Genomic DNA, 18,112 nt, shown 5'->3' on the forward strand with positions numbered 1-18,112 from the left:
CATAACATCATTAATAGTAATCATAGTAATAGTAATCATAGTAACAATAATAGTAATTATAGTAACACTAATCATAGAAACAGTAATAATAGTATTAATTAATCATAGTAATGGTAGCCTAGTCATAGTAACGTGCATATTAATAGTAATCATAGTAACAGTAATAATAGTTATAAGATAATTATTTGTTGAATGTTGTTTGTGTTGGTGTTGTTTGTGTTGGTGTTAAAGGATAAAAGAAATAGTAAAAAGAGTAATAATTTTATCATACAGAAATCATACTGACTGTTGTTTGCATTGTTGCCATTGAATCCAGGATTAATGGGGTTTCCGTCTTTATCCTTCTCCTGGTTCTCACAGTCCATGTTCAGTGACCTGGGGGAGAGGGTGGAGACGGTCACCATAGCAACAACCTGCCCACATACTCCTACACCCAGACAAGGAATGACTTTCTGATTTGATCATAAAGGGTCTAAATCGGGAACCAAAGTTCCAACCTGACTATTACAACCAAAACTACAACCAAAACTACAACCAAAACTACAACCTGACTACTACAACCAAAACTACAACCTGACCACTACAACCAAAACTACAACCCGACAACTACAACCAAAACTACAACCTAACTACTACAACCAAAACTACAACCTAACTACTACAACCAAAACTACAACCTGACCACTACAACCAAAACTACAACCTGACGATACAACCAAAACTACAACCTGACGATACAACCAAAACTACAACCTGACCACTACAACCAAAACTACAACCTGACCACTACAACCAAAACTACAACCTAACTACTACAACCAAAACTACAACCTAACTACTATAACCAAAACTACAACCCGACTACTACAACCTAACTACTACAACCCGACTACTACAACCAAAACTACAACCTAACTACTATAACCAAAACTACAACCAGACTATTACAACCAAAACTACAACCTAACTACTACAACCAAAACTACAACAACCAAAACTACAACCCGACTACTACAACCAAAACTACAACCCGACTACTACAACCAAAACTACAACCCAACTACTACAACCAAAACTACAACCTGAAGATACAACCAAAACTACAACCCAACTACTACAACCACAACCTAACTACAACAACCAAAACTACAACCTGACTACTACAACCAAAACTACAACCCGACTACTACAACCAAACTACTACAACCACAACCTAACTACTACAACCAAATATACAGCCCAGTCTACTACAACCTGACTACTACAATAACCAAAACTAAAGCCTGACTACTACTATAACCAAAACTACAACCTAACCCAAAACTAGAGCTGCATGATTCTTGCTAAAATGTGAATCATGATTTTTGAATTGAGATCACAATTCTCTCACACAGGGCTGTACGTTAACGGTGCTACAGAGGTTGATAGTTTTGTAGCACAGGCCAAAATCTTGTAGCACAAGTATAAAACGTGTTATTTGTAACAGTCACAAATGTGCCTATTGTATTTGTGTTATTTAGTTGCAGTGCCATGTTTGGCTGTCATTTTCATGCTGACAAGTTGATGTCACACAGCCAGACAGGTTACGTGTAAGGAATTATGGGATTTGGTGTTGGGTGTATGGACTCTACTAGGGGTGGGAATCACAAGTTTCATCACGATAAGACAAGGCTAGTGTGCCTATTTCGCGACCCAAAACAAATCCCTGCTGTTTCATTCCGCAACGGGTCAAATGCATCTAACATGCTTTGCAATCCTCGCCATTCATTTATGACCACGTCGTGTTAAAGTCCAAAATTAACGTTACGTTAGCGTAAGCTAACAACAAGCTAACCTTGATCAGAGCCAGAGAGAACAGCAGAGTGGGGACTGGGAAGGAGGGGAGCAGGCATTCTCCCTTCTGTGTGTGTGTGTGTTTGAAAAGATCAGATGAAGTCAGACAAGTATATTATATTGATAGTAAATGTACTGAGGGTGGACAGATCATGTTGATATTTAAACATAAAAAATACAATACATAATAAATGTATTCATGATCATCATGCAACATAAAACAATTGCAGGAACGGTTTGGGAGAGGAAGGGGTTTTAGGTTGCGTGTTGTGAGTTCCAAAGAAATTTACGGTACATAAAGTTTAAAGCTCAATATATCAAAACGTGGCACTTTATAGTGAACAGGAGGTCTATTTTTTTTAATCAACTTTTTCTCCCATTTTTTCTATTTTTTCTCCCATCCCAATTTCGTATCGTCCAATTCTACCCTCCCCTGTCTCGAACGCTGTTAGGCCATGCCTCCCACAGGCCGGCTGCAATGTGGACAAAGCCTTACATCACGTGTCCCCTCCGGTACACGAGGAGGCAGCCATTGCATCTTTTCACCTGCACAGCGTGATCTCTCAGCGGCGAGGGTCTGCGTGGGAGGGACACGCCGCCCCTGTTGCTTCCCGATTCTGCTGCGCAGGCGCACCAACCGACCTGTAGGAGTCGCTGTCCACTACGTCCGATCCCCACCCACCAGCTTCTCACCCCCTAATACTGCCAATTGTATTAGTATGAACGACCAGCCAAGCTGGTAGCAATGCCGAGAGCTGGGCTCGAACCCAGCATCTCCTGCATTAGTGGCGAGCGCCTTGCCAACTGCGCCACTTAGCCGCCCAACAGGAGGTCTATTTGTATTAAAAACAATAGATTGTTTTTCATTTAAATGTCTGGAAGAGCTCAATAAATCTTTTTCAAATTATATTTTCGTTACCTTTTGTGAGTTGATCTAAATGTTACCGATTGTGTTAAATGGGCTTATAATATCATCTCATCGATTGCAGGCACCTATCATGGCAGATATCGGCAAATATCGTATCGTTGTCTAAAGAATCTATATCGTATCGTGATGAAACTTGTGATTCCCACCCCTAGTAGAGTCCATACACCCAACACCAAATCCCATAATTCCTTACACGTAACGTGTCTGGCTGTGTGACGTCAACTTGTCAGCATGAAAATGACAGCCAAACATGGCACTGCAACTAAATAACACAAATACAATAGGCACATTTGTGACTGTTACAAATATAACACGTTTTATACTATCAACCTCTGTAGCACCAGTGCTATGTGCAAAAAAAGTTAACGTACAGCCCTGCACGGGATTTTCAAAATAGAGTATCGATATGAACCGAACGTTGCTAGCTGCCGGAGCCATAGATATTATGGCTGGAGCTGCGCTTGGGCGGAAATGAGTTGCCACAGGATTTTCAAAATAAGAGTATCGATATGAACCGAATGCCTATCGCACCAGTGCTACTGAAGTAAATCCGATGTTGCTGTAGCACGTGCAACATATATCTCGCACTGTACAGCCCTGTCACACGATTCTTATTTTTTCAATAAAATAATTTATTGCACTCTTTCTTAAACAGACAACATAACATATATCAAAGTGCTTGACTTAAACATAACATATAAACTTAAGTCTCTTGTAACATATAACATAACTCAAGTCAGAATCGTGATCACAGCGCAGGCGCACCAGTCAGCCAAATACGGAAATAAAGCAGTTTTGAGCAGTGTTGACCAGTTTATAATTCTTTTTTAAATGTTTATTAGCAACGCCGAGCTTTCAAACCATTGCGATTATCTGTCCAAAACCCTCGTGCAACCGTGAGTACCTTTGAAATTTCTCTGCGATACTTGCATAACCAACGGTTCGGGTAGGACCAGTTCGTCAGGATAAATCTAGGTTGGTTAGCTATGGACTAGCAAGTGACTGTGGATTCACTCGTCCAAACCCTGTTGGCGTGCATCACAGTCACGAAAGCGGCTACATAGGTCTATGAATCGAGATCGTGATTTTTTCCCGATTAATCTTGCAGCCCTACCCAAAACTACAACCTGACTAAAATAACCACAACTACAGCCTGATGACTACAACAACCAAATCTACAACCCTAACTACAAGGGATGCTCTGATCAATCGGTCCAACTGAATGTTGGCCTAGTTCAGAAGGCCATCAAACTAAATAAAGGCGTAGGGTTTGTTTGGAGAGGTGGGCGTTAGCTACCTGAAGCTGCCATAGACGATGAGCAGGATAGAGATGAGGAAAGTAGACACCTGGCTGGAATCCACCAGGGAGTAGGCCCTGTAGAGAGAGAGACGGAAACAGAGACAGAGAGAGAGAGAGAGCCAGAGTATTAGTGTTGGAACAAATATTCTTCATCATTTCACCAGTTCCTTCCAGAGAACACGGTTTAAAAAGGAACATGTACATTACAGGAAACCTCTGCTCCAGAGTCAGACAAGAAGATAGATATACAAATGTCGTCTCTGTGCGTTCAGTAGAAAGCTAATACAGCTGCAAGCTAGCCTAGCTTAGCACAAATGAATGGAAGCGGATACGGACTAGCCCATCTTAAAGCTCCGGGAGAGGCGTTTTCGGCCAACAGCTAGGCTAGCTGGTCCGTATCCACTTCCATTCATTTGTGCTAAGCTAAACCTCAGCTTTAATCTGAGGGTGTTTACATGCGTATCAGGTGAACCATGTAGGAATTGTAGCCCTTTTATACATAGATTTTGAGCCAATATTGTGCTGCTAAACATCAAACCAATTTGGCAACACGGGACATGGAGGCAATCGTCACTGCAAAGAATAGGGCTTTCACAGGGAGGAGAGGACCATACAGGGGGACCTGAAAGTCAGCATGGCTAAGTAAGTAGTAGAGCTGTCCCCGAAGCCTGTTTTTGGGCTTCGAACTTCGTCAAGGTTTTTCAAACGCACGTTCGAACCTTCGTTTTTAATTAAAAAAATTATTTTATTAAAATAATAATAAATATCCTCAAACTAAATCCTCAATTTGAATAAAGTGATTAAATTAGTATTTTTTTTTATTAAATCAACTTTCTTTAATGAATATAACTCATCAGTTTTAATACTATATTAGTGTAGCCTAATCTTTATCTGCAACTGTGACCCATTGGTTTAAACAGAATGAATAGACGCATAAAAAAAGATTCAAATGTTGATTTAGAATTCGAATGCCAACGTAACGAACGAAGGTCCGAACGTTCGGGCTCAGCCCTACTAAGTAGAGGTACCGGAAGGTCAGGGGTCTGGAGTGGTTTCAGGGCGACAGGCAGGAGCCATCAGGCTCCACAACCGTGGGCGTGGACTGCTGCCAAGAGCTGGAGAGCCCACGGCTGGGGAACTAGAGAACCGAGAAGGACTGTCCGACTCTTAACACTAAAGACTGCACAGACTCTGGTGCAATGTGTTACTACGTTATGGACCATCATGGTGACAGTCTACAGATCTGCATGCAAGACTTCACTCCACAAACTTGATGTCCTCTACCACTCTGCTATTCGGTTTGCCACCATTGCCCCTTTCAACACTCGCCACTGCACCCTTTACTCCTCCGTCAACTGACCATCCCTGCACACCCGTCGCGATATGCACTGGTTCACACTAATTTACAAAACCCTCCTTGGGTTGTCCCCCCCCCCCCCTTACCTATGTCACCTGTTGCAAATTACATCGGCAACTTACAACACTCGCTCTGCTCAACACATTCTTCTAAAGATTCTGAAAACATACACTGACTGCTCTCACAAATGTCATTCAGGGCTGCTGCTGCCAGGGACTGGAACAACCTACAGAGATCTCTCAAACTGGTCACCTTTATGCCTATAGTCAACATTCAAGCACTCTCTGATGAACATTCTCACCGATTCCTGCAACCGTTTCTCAACCCAGTAACATCCACAACCCGTCTGTCATGGTGCCCCTCTCACTGCTATATTGCTTGTTGTCTAATAACATATTGTATGTCGGAAATGTTTGGAATTTGTTCTTAATTGATTTGCCTGGTTAAATAAAGGTACAAAAAAAAAAAAAGTATACCATCATCACTTATTACTGATTGAATCCTGCCATTCCACTACTATTATCGTTATCACTATGTTCTATCACTATGTTCTATGATCATGATTATTACTGCTATTATTACCTCTTCTGGCTGTACCTACCCTCCCCATGCTACTATGACAAGGGGATTAATAAAGGAACACTTGGCTTGAGGCCGACATACAAACCTACACTGTAGCACTCAACACTTGATGAACATTGTTACTCAGCTGTAAGAGTTCTGCCCTTCCTGATGACTTGTCGTACAGAACTTGTAAGTCGCTTTGGATAAAAGTCAGCTAAATTACTAAATGTAGGTGTTAAAGGCATCTTGAACAGACGTAATCCGTTCTGCAATAAGTTTGACATGATGGCCCCAAAGCTGCAAGCAGCCATTCCACAGGTCTCCACAACACTGCAAGCAGCCATTCCACAGGTCTCCACAACGCTGCAAGCAGCCATTCCACAGGTCTCCACAACACTGCAAGCAGCCATGCCACAGGTCTCCACAACACTGCAAGCAGCCATACCACAGGTCTCCACAACGCTGCAAGCAGCCAAGTCTGTCCTGGGGAGCTTCTGAGCAGCAGATACAAGACTGTTTTAACAAGTCTGTCCAGAGGAGCTTCTGAGCAGCTTTTGATTTGAGGATGAGGACATTGACGGATTCACTTTACATGAAGAGCTGTGTAGACGATGCCACCATCACAAAACGCACCTGTGTCTTAATAGCAAACTGTAGGAGTGCGGTAATAATAGCGCAGACTTGAGTCGTGTTCCGATGCAAAACTATTTATTACACACTCTACTGTCCCACTAACAACGCTTCCATTCACTTTCACTCGTCTCTTCTTAAACTACGTCATCCCCCGCTAAGAGTCACAGGAGATGTAATAAACGCAACAGTAGGCTAGAACGCTGTGAATTATGACCCAGTAGCCACTACACACGTCCCCAGAATTCACAAGAACTGGCCCCAAAAAACGGCCAGGGGCTCCGATGACCCACCCAAAACCCTGGGCAGGCACAGGAGACCGAGGCAGTGGTAAAGCAGTAGGCTGACACTTAACAGGCCTCGGACGGCAGGTCCGGGGGTTTGCTGGAGCTAGGGTCGGCGTCGGGATTGCCCTACCAGGGGGGCGACCGCGGCGGGCGGTTGGGCCAACTCAATGGGGCAGTCCAAATCCAGGTGAGCAGGCTTCAGGCGATCCACCAAGATCCGTTCTTCACTCCCCACCAGGTTTTATCGCCTGCCTTCACAACCCGGTAAGGACCATCGTAGGGTGGCTGTAAGGGGCCTCGATGGGCGTCGCAGCGGATAAACACATACCCCGCTGCTTGCAGATCAGGCGGGACACGCACATTCAGAACACCGTGGCTTGAGGTAGGGATGGGCAAGAAAGACTTGGCCTTGTCCAGCAGAGCACCCCGCTGTTCCAGTGCTGACCAGGAGGCCGTAGCACAGGGAAGAAAATCCCCCAGGACACGGAGGGGTTGGCCGTATACCAGGTCAGCCGAAGATGAAAGAAGCCAAGGTCCTCCTTAGGTGCAGTACGGAGTCCCAGCATCACCCAAGGAAGTCTGTCGACCCAGCTGCCCCGGAGATTGGCCTTAAGAGCAACTTTCATCGACCGGTGAAAGCGTTCACACAGGCTGTTGGCCTGTGGATGATAGGCCGTAGTGCGGTGGAGGGAGACAATCCAATTGCTGGGTAATGGAAGTCCATAACGCGGAAGTGAACTGGGCCCCTCGATCAGAGGAAAGATCAGAGGGAACAGCGAACCGGGCGACCCAGGTACCAATGAATGCGCTGGCCACGTCAGCTGTAGTAGTTGCAGTGAGTGGGACAGCCTCCGGCCAACGGGTGGTCCTGTCTACCATCGTCAGACGGTGTGTACCCCCTGGAGGGAGGAAGGGGTCCCACCAGATCCACGTTGATGTGGTCAAAACGCCTCTCAGGGACTGTGAGCTGCTCCAATGGGGCCTTAACATGCCGATGGACCGTCACACGTTGGCATGCCATGAAGGTCCTGACCCAACCCCCAATGTCATCCTGACCCAACCCCCAATGTCAACCTTCATCCTGGGCCAGACGAATATTGCCGCCATTAGGCGCTGTGATGGTTTTCTGCCCGGGTGCGAGAGGCCATGGACGGCCTCGAAAACTTGTCGTCTCCATGCATGTGGAACCACTGGGCGTGGCTGGGCCATAGATACATCACATAGCAGCGTCGTGCCATCATCAATGAAGGGGACGTCCGCCAACCGGAGGCCAGTAACCACCGTCCTGCATGCCTGGATGTCTGGGTCTGAAACCTGATCCGCAGCTATATGGGCGTAATCAATGCCGAGGTGGACAGCACCGATGGTGGCAGGAGAGAGGCCACGGGGTTGTCCTTCTAAGCCACATGCCGGATGTCAGTGGTGAACTCAGAGATGAAAGCCAGATGGCGATGTTGCCTGGCAGACCACGGTTCTGATACCTTCGCCATAGCAAAAATCAATAGTTTGTAGTCTACAAAAACTGTGAAAGGGCGAGCCTCCAGCAGGAAACAGAAGTGCCTGACTGTCAAGTATAGGGCGAGGAGCTCACGGTCAAATGTGCTGTACTTCTGTTCGCTGGAATAGAGTTGTCGGCTGAAGAACGCCAGGGGTTGCCAAATGCCATTGACCAACTGCTCGTAAACGGCTCCGACGGCATAATCCGAGGCATCAGTCGTCAACGCCACGGGAACCTCAGGCACGGGGTGCGTCAGCATTGTTTCGCTCGCGAGGGCCTCCTTGGTATCCGAGAAAGCCTTTGACATGTCATCGGACCAGGCAATGGCATGCTTGGGAGTCTTGCCCTTGAGAGCCCCATATAGGGGGCGCATTAGGTGGGCAGCCTGGGGGATGAACCGATGGTAGAAATTCACCATCCCCAGGAACGCCTGCAAGGCCCTAACAGTGGTAGGGCGTGGGAGCTGCAGCACCGCTTCCACCTTTACTGGCAACGGGACCACCCCAGCAGCAGTGATGTGGTGGCCAAGGAAATCCATGGCAGGCAGTCGAAACCGACACTTTGCTGGGTTGATGATTAATCCATGCTCTCTGAGGCGACTGAAGAGGAGACAGAGGTGCGTTAGGTGTTCTGCCTTGGACGTGCTGGCTACCATGATATCGTCTAGGTCAGTGGTTCTCAACCGGTGGAACTTGGGCCCCCTGCTGGTGGTACTTAAAAAGAAAAAAATTATATATCTATTTTTTTGCAGTCAGGCCACTGAACTTAGTGTTTCTAGTTGCGGCAGCGCGATAGTTAGATAACCTAAGTGGGGAGAACAACCAGGAGATCACTGTGACAGAGAGTAATGCAATCTAAACAGTCATAAATCTTTTATTAAACTTCAGCCCTGATCATAACCATATTTATCTTTAGATTTTTGTATTTTTTTTGTAATGTCAGATACATTTAATACTTCCACTTTTCTGAAAAGAGTTGTTAAATCTGACATTACAAAAAACTAAAAATCCATCAAAATCCGTGTTGTTGCTAATCATTGACACATGCTGGCCTGTAATAATCCCCCCCCCCCCCCCCCCCCAGAAAAATCAACTTTGCATTTGATATATTGAAAATATTTCACTTTGCGTGTTTTTTTTAACAATAATTTGTGATGCCATCACACAAACTGGCATTTAACACTTTCAGTGCCCAGCAGGGGGCGCATATTTAGTGCTTGAATGCCCACCATCCACTTCAATGTTAGCATTAATATCGCCTAATCTATGTTTTAAATTATGGCTATGCGTCTAATCTGCCCATCGCTTATCAATGACTCATTTTCCAGTCAACATTGTCGAAGCGGATTGTTTTTTTATCGGTTCATTTCTGTTTGATAGCATTTTGAAAAGCCCTCGTTTTCAAGGGGGAAAAAAAGAATCCGTGATAAACGCCCTGTACTGTAATATTCTAGAACGTTGTAATTTTTCAGCCCATTTATGAATCGTTTTCAAATAAACACTAGATTATCGATAGTATATGTGTACGTATGCACGCTGGTGCCGCAAGCTGAAAATCGATTCTCTTAGTTCCTGATCGCTCGCACAGTCAAACAGCCATATGACATATAGGGGAAAAGCTTATATCTCCGTGAAAACAGGTCTGATTATCCTAAGACTGGTAAAATAGATTCCTCCGAGATCAGATGGTATCCAAATGGATTATTCCAATTCCTGATCGCCATGCCAAAAATCGATCATTTTATTGATCCAACGCGTATACTGTAAAACACATATTACACGCTGTGCTGAGGGTCCACAATGAATCTGATCGGCTCCGGTTACATGCGTGAGAAGTAAAATGTGGATTCCGGAGTTTTTTTTTCTCATCCATTTTCATTGAGTCCAATCCAAAAGGGTGCATTACCATCTGGGAGACGATAGGGGGTGCTTTTTTCACATCTGAGCGCCTGGTGGGGCTGATTTACCAACGGTAGACTCAGTTGATGAAATATGAATTCAGATCGCTAATATAAAAAAAATCACGAGAATTCTCGTGATGGGCATTGAGGGGGCGAGCTGATAATACGAGCTATCTCGTGATGGGCATTCAAAGTGTTAAAGGGTTACAATTAAAAAATGTATTGACTATGTGGTGGTTATGATCATGGACTGAAGTTTAATAAAAGATTTATGAAAGAAAAAGTGGAAAGAAATTTCAGCATATATATATTTTTATGGTGTTTTTGAAGAGGACAATTTAGTTCCCTAATGGTAAGAGTGAGTATTTTTTTCAATCCATCTAAATCAGTGTTGTTGCTAATCATTGACATTATGCTAGGCTGTAATAATCCCCTAGAAAAATCCATTTTGGATTTGATATATTGAAGATATTTACCTTTTTGTGTTTTTTTACAATAATTTGTGATGCCCATCACAAACACTGGCATTCTTACCACACGGTACACAGCGACCTCTGGCGTCCAATGAGTTAAAGCCCAACATCCAGGTTAAACCCTACTGATCAATTATGGGTAGTTTACATCATTGGTATATAATTTCATTATTTATTTATTTCCATTTGACACCGGAAATGCCACTTCGAAAGAGTTAAAAAGGTCCACGCACGAATAACATGCACGCGCGAATCAAAAAAGCTTATCAAACGCCGACGTCACTACAGGTGCATATTAATGAGCCGAATCTAAAAGCTTATCAGACGCTAGCACGGCCGTGACGTCACTTCAGGAAACATATGCCTTGCCCGTCCGGGTCATAGTACTAGATCAATGGTGGCCCACTCGGTGCATCACAGTTAGCCTATAGCTCCGCCGTCCCTGCTACAGTTGGGACCACTACAGCTCCGCCGTCCCTGCGGGTGGTTCTCTCCTCTTTGTGTGCCCCCGTCCTCGCGGGTGTCCTGCGGAGGAGCTTGTGGACGCGACAACAGCGGTGGCCGTAGGGTGTTTGAGCCTGTAGCGTTAGTTAGCTCATAGCTATCGTGTACCACTAGCCTTTACGGGCTCAAGCACCCTACGGCTGCCGCCGTTGTCGCGTCCATGGGCCCCCTGGCAGGGTACCCGTGGGGACGGGGTGTACAGAGAGGAGAGAACCATTTTGGGTCGGCCGTTCATGCCGGCCAGCGAGCCGGATGTCGGGATATGTTGTTAGCACAATAGCTACCAAGCTAAGCTATGTTAGCTACTAACGTTATAAACACAATATGTGTACAACGACACAATGATTTACATTATTACAAATATGGTAACGTGGATATGGCTTTTACAAATAGTGGTTAGCTTTAGAGATGGATGGCTATAATCACGGAGCAATAGTGTTAGGTGAAACAGATACATTTTCATTCGGCTAGTAGTAGCAAGCATATATCTATGGTAGCAAGGCTCTCTGCCTGCAGTGCCTGCCACTAGCTGTGTGTGACTCTCAGCGCCCCCTGGTGAGCCCCCTGGTGCCCTGCACCTGTTGTGACAAGATCATTTCGATTACACACGCACGTTATGAACCATTGATTAAAATATCCACGTGCGTGGTGATTGTGTTGGGCAGACAAAATGTTTGATAAAAACGCTAAAACTGGGTCAATTTCAATACTTTTTTTTCCTTCTTCATGAAAGTCACCGTTGGCCTAGTCCACATTGTTTATTGAACAAAAATACAACGTGAAGGTTGGCCTTTAAAGGGTAAAAATTCTAAAATTCCTGCACCAGAATGCAGGAAATTAAGTCTTTGTAACAAAAGAATTCCTAAATTCCTGAATTATTTCCCCAGTCTGGCCATGCTTATGAGAGTTGTCAATGGACAACAACATGCTGCGAGTGCGAGTGTGTGAGAGGATGGAAATACTGTACAGTTATTTTGTTCATAATGTTCTCATTTGCTGTGTGCTAATGATGGTTATTATTCTGTTATTAATGTTCTCACTGTGTGCGAGTGTGTATGTGTGAGAGAGTATGTTTTAATTAAGTACATTTGCTGAAATACAGTTGTTTTCTCACTTGCTATGTGAGAATGTTAGTTATTATGTTCTCAATGCCCCTTGCATTGTATGAGAATTGTGTGGAAGAGTTTGCTAGTTCTAGTGCTACCCCTTTGTACATTGTGGCTGTGTCTGACAAAAGTTAACAATAAATAATGTTATTAGGAATACATTTGCCTCCTGCGTGAACTGTGCATAGCTGAAGAGCCAGTTACATTCTCAGGTGGTACTTGGTGTAAAAAGGTTGAGAACCACTGGTCTAGGTAGACAAACACAAAAGACAGGTTGCGCAGCATGGCGTCCAATAACAAACAGTATGCAAACAGTCCAAATGGGGTTATAACTGCCGTCTTGGGGATGTCCTGAGGGCTAACCGGCACCTGGTGGTATCCTCGCACCAGATCCACCTTCGAAAAAACAGACTCGCCAGCTAGATGGGCTAAAAAATCTTGTATGTGTGGAACAGGGTAACGATCAGGTAGGGCTGGGCGATATAACGATAACGATAAATATCGCGATATATTTTAATAATCGATATCGAATATCGAAATAAAAAAAAATCGAAAAATCGTTTTTTTTTTTATAATAAAAAAAAAAATTACCTGCAACAGGGCAGTTTTAAAACCAGAGACAGTGGACAGACTTGTCTTTCTTGCCTGCAACTTAAAGTAATGGCTTTGCTTGTCCAAATGACAATACTGACCAAATTCAGATTTATTTTTCTCTTGTCCATTTATTTTGTTTGCTTTCTAATTTAAAATACATTTTGAAACCGTCTGTACACAGTAGGCTATGTGTGCTAGCAGAGCTAGTCTCCAGTCGTGAGTCACGGTGCGGTGGTTTGTCCACCAAAAAAGCGCCAAAAGATCGAAAATAAACTAGCAGAGCCAGAACTGTTCAACTCCTCTGGAGCCACAGCCAGCAGAGAAGTCTGTTTACTTTCGCTTTCAAACCAGCTGCAGCCTGAGAACTGGAGTGTGAGGGGATGTAACACTAAAGATGGCGGCAATGACAAAGAATTGCTGCAAAATAAACATACATCTGTTGTTAAAAAAAATAAAATAAAAATGTATACTTATAACAATTCGATAATTATCGATATCGAGAAATAAAATAAAATTATCATATCGTTATCGCGATATGATTTTTTTCCATATCGCCCAGCCCTACGATCAGGTGTAGTGGCGTCATTATTTCATGCCAACCGTTCAGTGCCAAGGACGAGAAATCTCGTTATTAATCGTTATTTGTTTTATTAGCGATTTCCATAAATGTTTCATCAATCTAGCCTCACGTTACCACTGGGACTCCCTCTGAGCTCGAACAGGGAAAATACCACCCCCTATCATCTCCCGGATGGTAATGCACCCTTTGGATTGGACTGAATGAAAATGCATGGGGAAAAGAAAATCCGGAATCCACATTTTACTTGTCAGGCATGTAATCCGAGCCGATTGCAGTATTTGTGGTCCCTCAGAACAGCGTGGAATATGTGTTTCGAGCACCCAGCGTTGGATCAATAAACGCGATCGATATTTGGAATGGCGATCAGGAATTGGAATAATCTTTTTGGAGAACATCTGATCTGAGGTCAGGAACTTTGGGGGGGACAATTACATTACATTTTCTCAAGAGCAATTCCTGGGGGGGGGACACCAAAAGTAGTGCTGTAACACATAGCCTACGTGTAATATGTAGGAACAGAGTTATTTTGTATGGTGAGACTTTTAAGTTTAAGTCAAGCACTTTGATATGTTATGTTGACCGTTTAAACAAATCGTGGTTTGTCACCAGCTTAAGTTTGAGAGTGACAACAATCCATGGCATTGTCCAATTATGTTCAAATAAATGTTAAGAATTTATTCTTAATTGCTTGCCTGGGTAAATAAAGGTTAAATAAATTAAATAAAAATATGTCCATATTTTACAAGTCAAAGAAATATAGAACATGTCATAATGTTGCCCAAAAAAAAACATACGAGACTCCCTGTCTCTGCCAGTCTGTTCCTGCCTACTGTATGTCCCCAGCTCTGCCGTCAGTGTATGTCTACCATTTCTTGCCTGCTCTGCCTAATGACATCATTATCAAATTATTTGAGCATTTCACCTCTTTCGTATGAACATTTTTCAACCTCTGTAGTCTAAGGCCCCGTTTAGACGAGCGTTTTGTGAACAGAAACCGCAAAAGTCATCTTGCGGTTTCACTTTTAATTTTACGTTTAGACGAGCGTTTTGGAGTGGAATTCTCCGTGCAGACGACGCTGTAACGACGGAGACCCGCTGTCACACGATTGGCGCATATGTCACATGACGTGCTGTGAAGACCCGCCCTACTCTGCCTCTGATTCGCAGACTGTGGATGGGGAATGTGATTGCACCAAAGCAGAGTCACTCACAGACAGTGGCTCCACTCACGCCGCGGGACAGATTCTTGTGTATTTAACCCTTTCACTGCCACACGACAGCCGGTTGTGTGATAGTAAAGGGGTAACCTTCTGTCGTGTGACTCGTGTGGCAGTGAAAGGGTTAAAAGTACTGCCAATGTAGCCTTCAGGTGATCTCCGTTGATATAAGTCAGACATACTTGCTTTGTTTACGTCTCGGCTACTGGCGCATACCTGCTACCTGTGACGTAAGCAGTACGCGCGACCACAGCCGTGACAACCCTTTCGTCATCGTTTTAACAGATTTATACGTTTTGATAGTTTAGACGAGATCGCAAAGCTTTTGCGTTTCTAGGAATTCCACCCTGGAAGGTAGTCTCACTTTTTTGCGGTTTCACCCCGTAAAAAGGCCGTTTCCGTATAAACGAAAGGCACATCCGCAAAAATATTTTTGCAGATTCACCTGCTAGCGTTTCCGTCTAAACGGGGCCTAAGTCTTTGAGATATTAGGCTACTAGGGTTATTACTTTGCGTTTTGGTGTACTGAAAAAGGCTCTGATGTCGGTATTTTTTCTGCCATGTTCTACCTGACTGGCTGGCTAGACACACACACAGTGTGCAGGATATTTACAGTAGGAGATGGGCTTCTATCATATTATCTTCTATTATTCTATAATGGGCTTCGATCTACCAGGTAGCTAGCTAGTCAAACACTGGTTGATGTACAGTGTACAGTTTCTACGTCAAATGTATATACTCTTTTCTAGACTCTTTTTGTATCACAAGCAGTACTGTATTTGCAAATCTGGTATGTCATAAATGTATAGCAGTACTGTCTCTGTATGTCATGTATGTCATATGTTATGATGAATTGAAAATGGGGGACCCAACATACCCAACAACTTACTGGAAAGGTCTGCGACAAATGACAGACTGGTCACGGTGATATACACAGCACTCAGCCTACCTGCATCTCATGCACCACACTGACTGCGTGCTGTGGGTGGGACTCGGGAGGCAGTTGATCAAACCATTGTGAATGAAATGCGGGGGTGGTCGCAATCTTTGAAAACTTAAAAACTCACTATTAAGTGTCTATAATCAGCACAAGTGCTTTCATTGTGTATAATTTATTCTATTGAATTACATAGTTATGTTTACAGTGATATATTGGGGGGGACATATGATATATTTCTCAGGATGGGGGGGGGGACGTGTCCCCTGTGGGATTTCCGCGCCCGTCTGAGGTAAGGAATTTATTTTACCAGTCTTGGGGTAATCAGAGCTTTTTTCACAGATATATCAACGTGGGCCCTATATGTGTATGTGTTGATCAGGAAATAGATAATCGATTTTTCAGCCCGCTTCTCTAGCGTGCATAAGTACACATATACTATCGATAATCTAGCGTTTATTTGTAAACGATTCATAAATAGGCCGAAAAATGACAACGTTTTTTGTGTATTCCAGTAAAGGGTGATTCCTGTGGAATCTCTTCTGAAATTTAAAAAAAACGAGCGTTTTTCAAAATGGTATAAAACGGAAATGTACCGATGAAAAAACAATCCGTTTCGACAATGTTGACTGCAAACAAGTCATTGATAAGCGACAGGCGTATTAGACACATAGCCATAATTTAAGATATAGTTTATGCGTTCGCAAATGTGCTCGCCCTCTCATTGAATAGAGCGCTGGCACTCAAATCGTGCGCCCCCTGCTGGCACTGAAAGTGTTAAGGCGCCACACGGACGCCAGCCGCCGTTAGCCTTTGGAACCAGATGGAGAGGCGAGGCCCAAGGACTGTCGCAATGACGAATGATGCCCAGTGCCTCCATGGAGGCAAACTCTTTCGTAGCGATGGTGAGCTTGTGTGGGTCGAGACGAAGAGCCCTAGCATGTACTGGTGGGCCTTCCGTGGAGATGTAATGTACTGGTGGGCCTTCCGTGGAGATGTAATGTACTGGTGGGCCTTCCGTGGAGATGTAATGTACTGGCGGGCCTTCCGTGGAGATGTAATGTACTGGTGGGCCTTCCGTGGAGATGTAATGTACTGGTGGGCCTTCCGTGGAGATGTAATGTACTGGTGGGCCTTCCGTGGAGATGTAATGTACTGGTGGGCCTTCCGTGGAGATGTAATGTACTGGTGGGCCTTCCGTGGAGATGTAATGTACTGGTGGGCCTTCCGTGGAGATGTAATGCACGACTCCATGCTTAGTGGCAGCGGACGAGAAGGTGGGTGTTGTGATGTCCGAGAACTCCAACAGGAGGCAGGAGAAATCATCAGCAGTCGAGACGGCACTGGACAGTTTCATTGTGGCTGTGTCACTGTGCTCACATGACAAGGAGCCGAACGGCTCAGCGTTGACGAGCCGGCGATTCCCCACGTCTACCAAGAGACTGTTGGCGCAGAGAAAGTCAGCGCCTAGAAGGGGAGTGGACAGTACACCTTAGCCAACACAAAACACAGAAGGTTAACCCTTTCACTACCACACTACAGACGGTTAACCGTCTGTAGTGTGGTAGTGAAAGGTTAACCTTCTGTAGTGTGGTAGTGAAAGGTTAACCGTCTAGTGTGGTAGTGAAAGGTTAACCGTCTGTAGTGTGGTAGTGAAAGGGTTAACCTTCTGTAGGGTGGTAGTGAAAGGTTAACCGTCTGTAGTGTGGTAGTGAAAGGGTTAACCTTCTGTAGTGTGGTAGTGAAAGGTTAACCGTCTGTAGTGTGGTAGTGAAAGGTTAACCGTCTGTAGTGTGGTAGTGAAAGGTTAACCTTCTGTAGTGTGGTAGTGAAAGGTTAACCGTCTGTAGTGTGGTAGTGAAAGGGTTAAGGGGCCCTTGAAAATGTGAAATCCATTCAAATCAAGTGAAATCACTGTATTAGCTTGTTTTTGCTATATTGAAATTAATATATAAAAAACGTGAATTAACAATTGAACAGTTAAGAATATCTGGTTAATTTAAAGCGACTGATTAACCGGCTAACCAGATATCCTTGCACATCACTGATATATTATGTACAGATAGATATAGTATAGGATAAGGATGAACTTTATTAATCCCCTTGCGGAAATTCGGTGACATACACATACAGTGTACACATACAGCCACATTATACAAATATTCCACAATCATTTACATCGACAGTAATAATGGCACACATAAAATCACACAAGCATGTATTGTACATTTGTTGAAACATGCCGACTACAGTAGGTCAGGGACGACAAACCCCTAGAGCCTAGACCTATCTTCTGTTTTATTTTCTCTTCCATGTTAAATCTATGTTTACCTGTTTTGTCATCTTAGTACGTCATGTCATGTTCAATGATGTATTTAATTGTACGTCTGACGAAGGCTCGCTC

At 44.1% G+C, this 18,112-nt stretch overlaps 1 protein-coding gene across 2 annotated transcripts in view; it reads right to left on the reverse strand.

Annotated features, from left to right (window-relative positions):
* sppl3 (signal peptide peptidase 3) overlaps window positions 1-18,112 on the reverse strand; it is a 62,464-nt gene that overhangs the window by 29,080 nt on the left and 15,272 nt on the right. Inside the window, exons 2-3 of one of the 2 annotated variants that reach the window (XM_084324483.1) lie at window positions 4,059-4,136; window positions 287-375 (exon numbers count right to left, since the gene is read on the reverse strand). In XM_084324483.1, coding sequence (XP_084180609.1) covers window positions 287-375; window positions 4,059-4,136 — 167 coding nt within the window. Of the gene's footprint in view, window positions 1-271; window positions 376-4,058; window positions 4,137-18,112 lie in introns of both variants that reach the window. The other variant, XM_084324482.1, reaches the window with a different exon arrangement.

This window comes from Notolepis coatsorum (assembly GCF_963971535.1).
Source record: "Notolepis coatsorum genome assembly, chromosome: 11".
NCBI classification, from domain to species: domain Eukaryota; kingdom Metazoa; phylum Chordata; class Actinopteri; order Aulopiformes; family Paralepididae; genus Notolepis; species Notolepis coatsorum.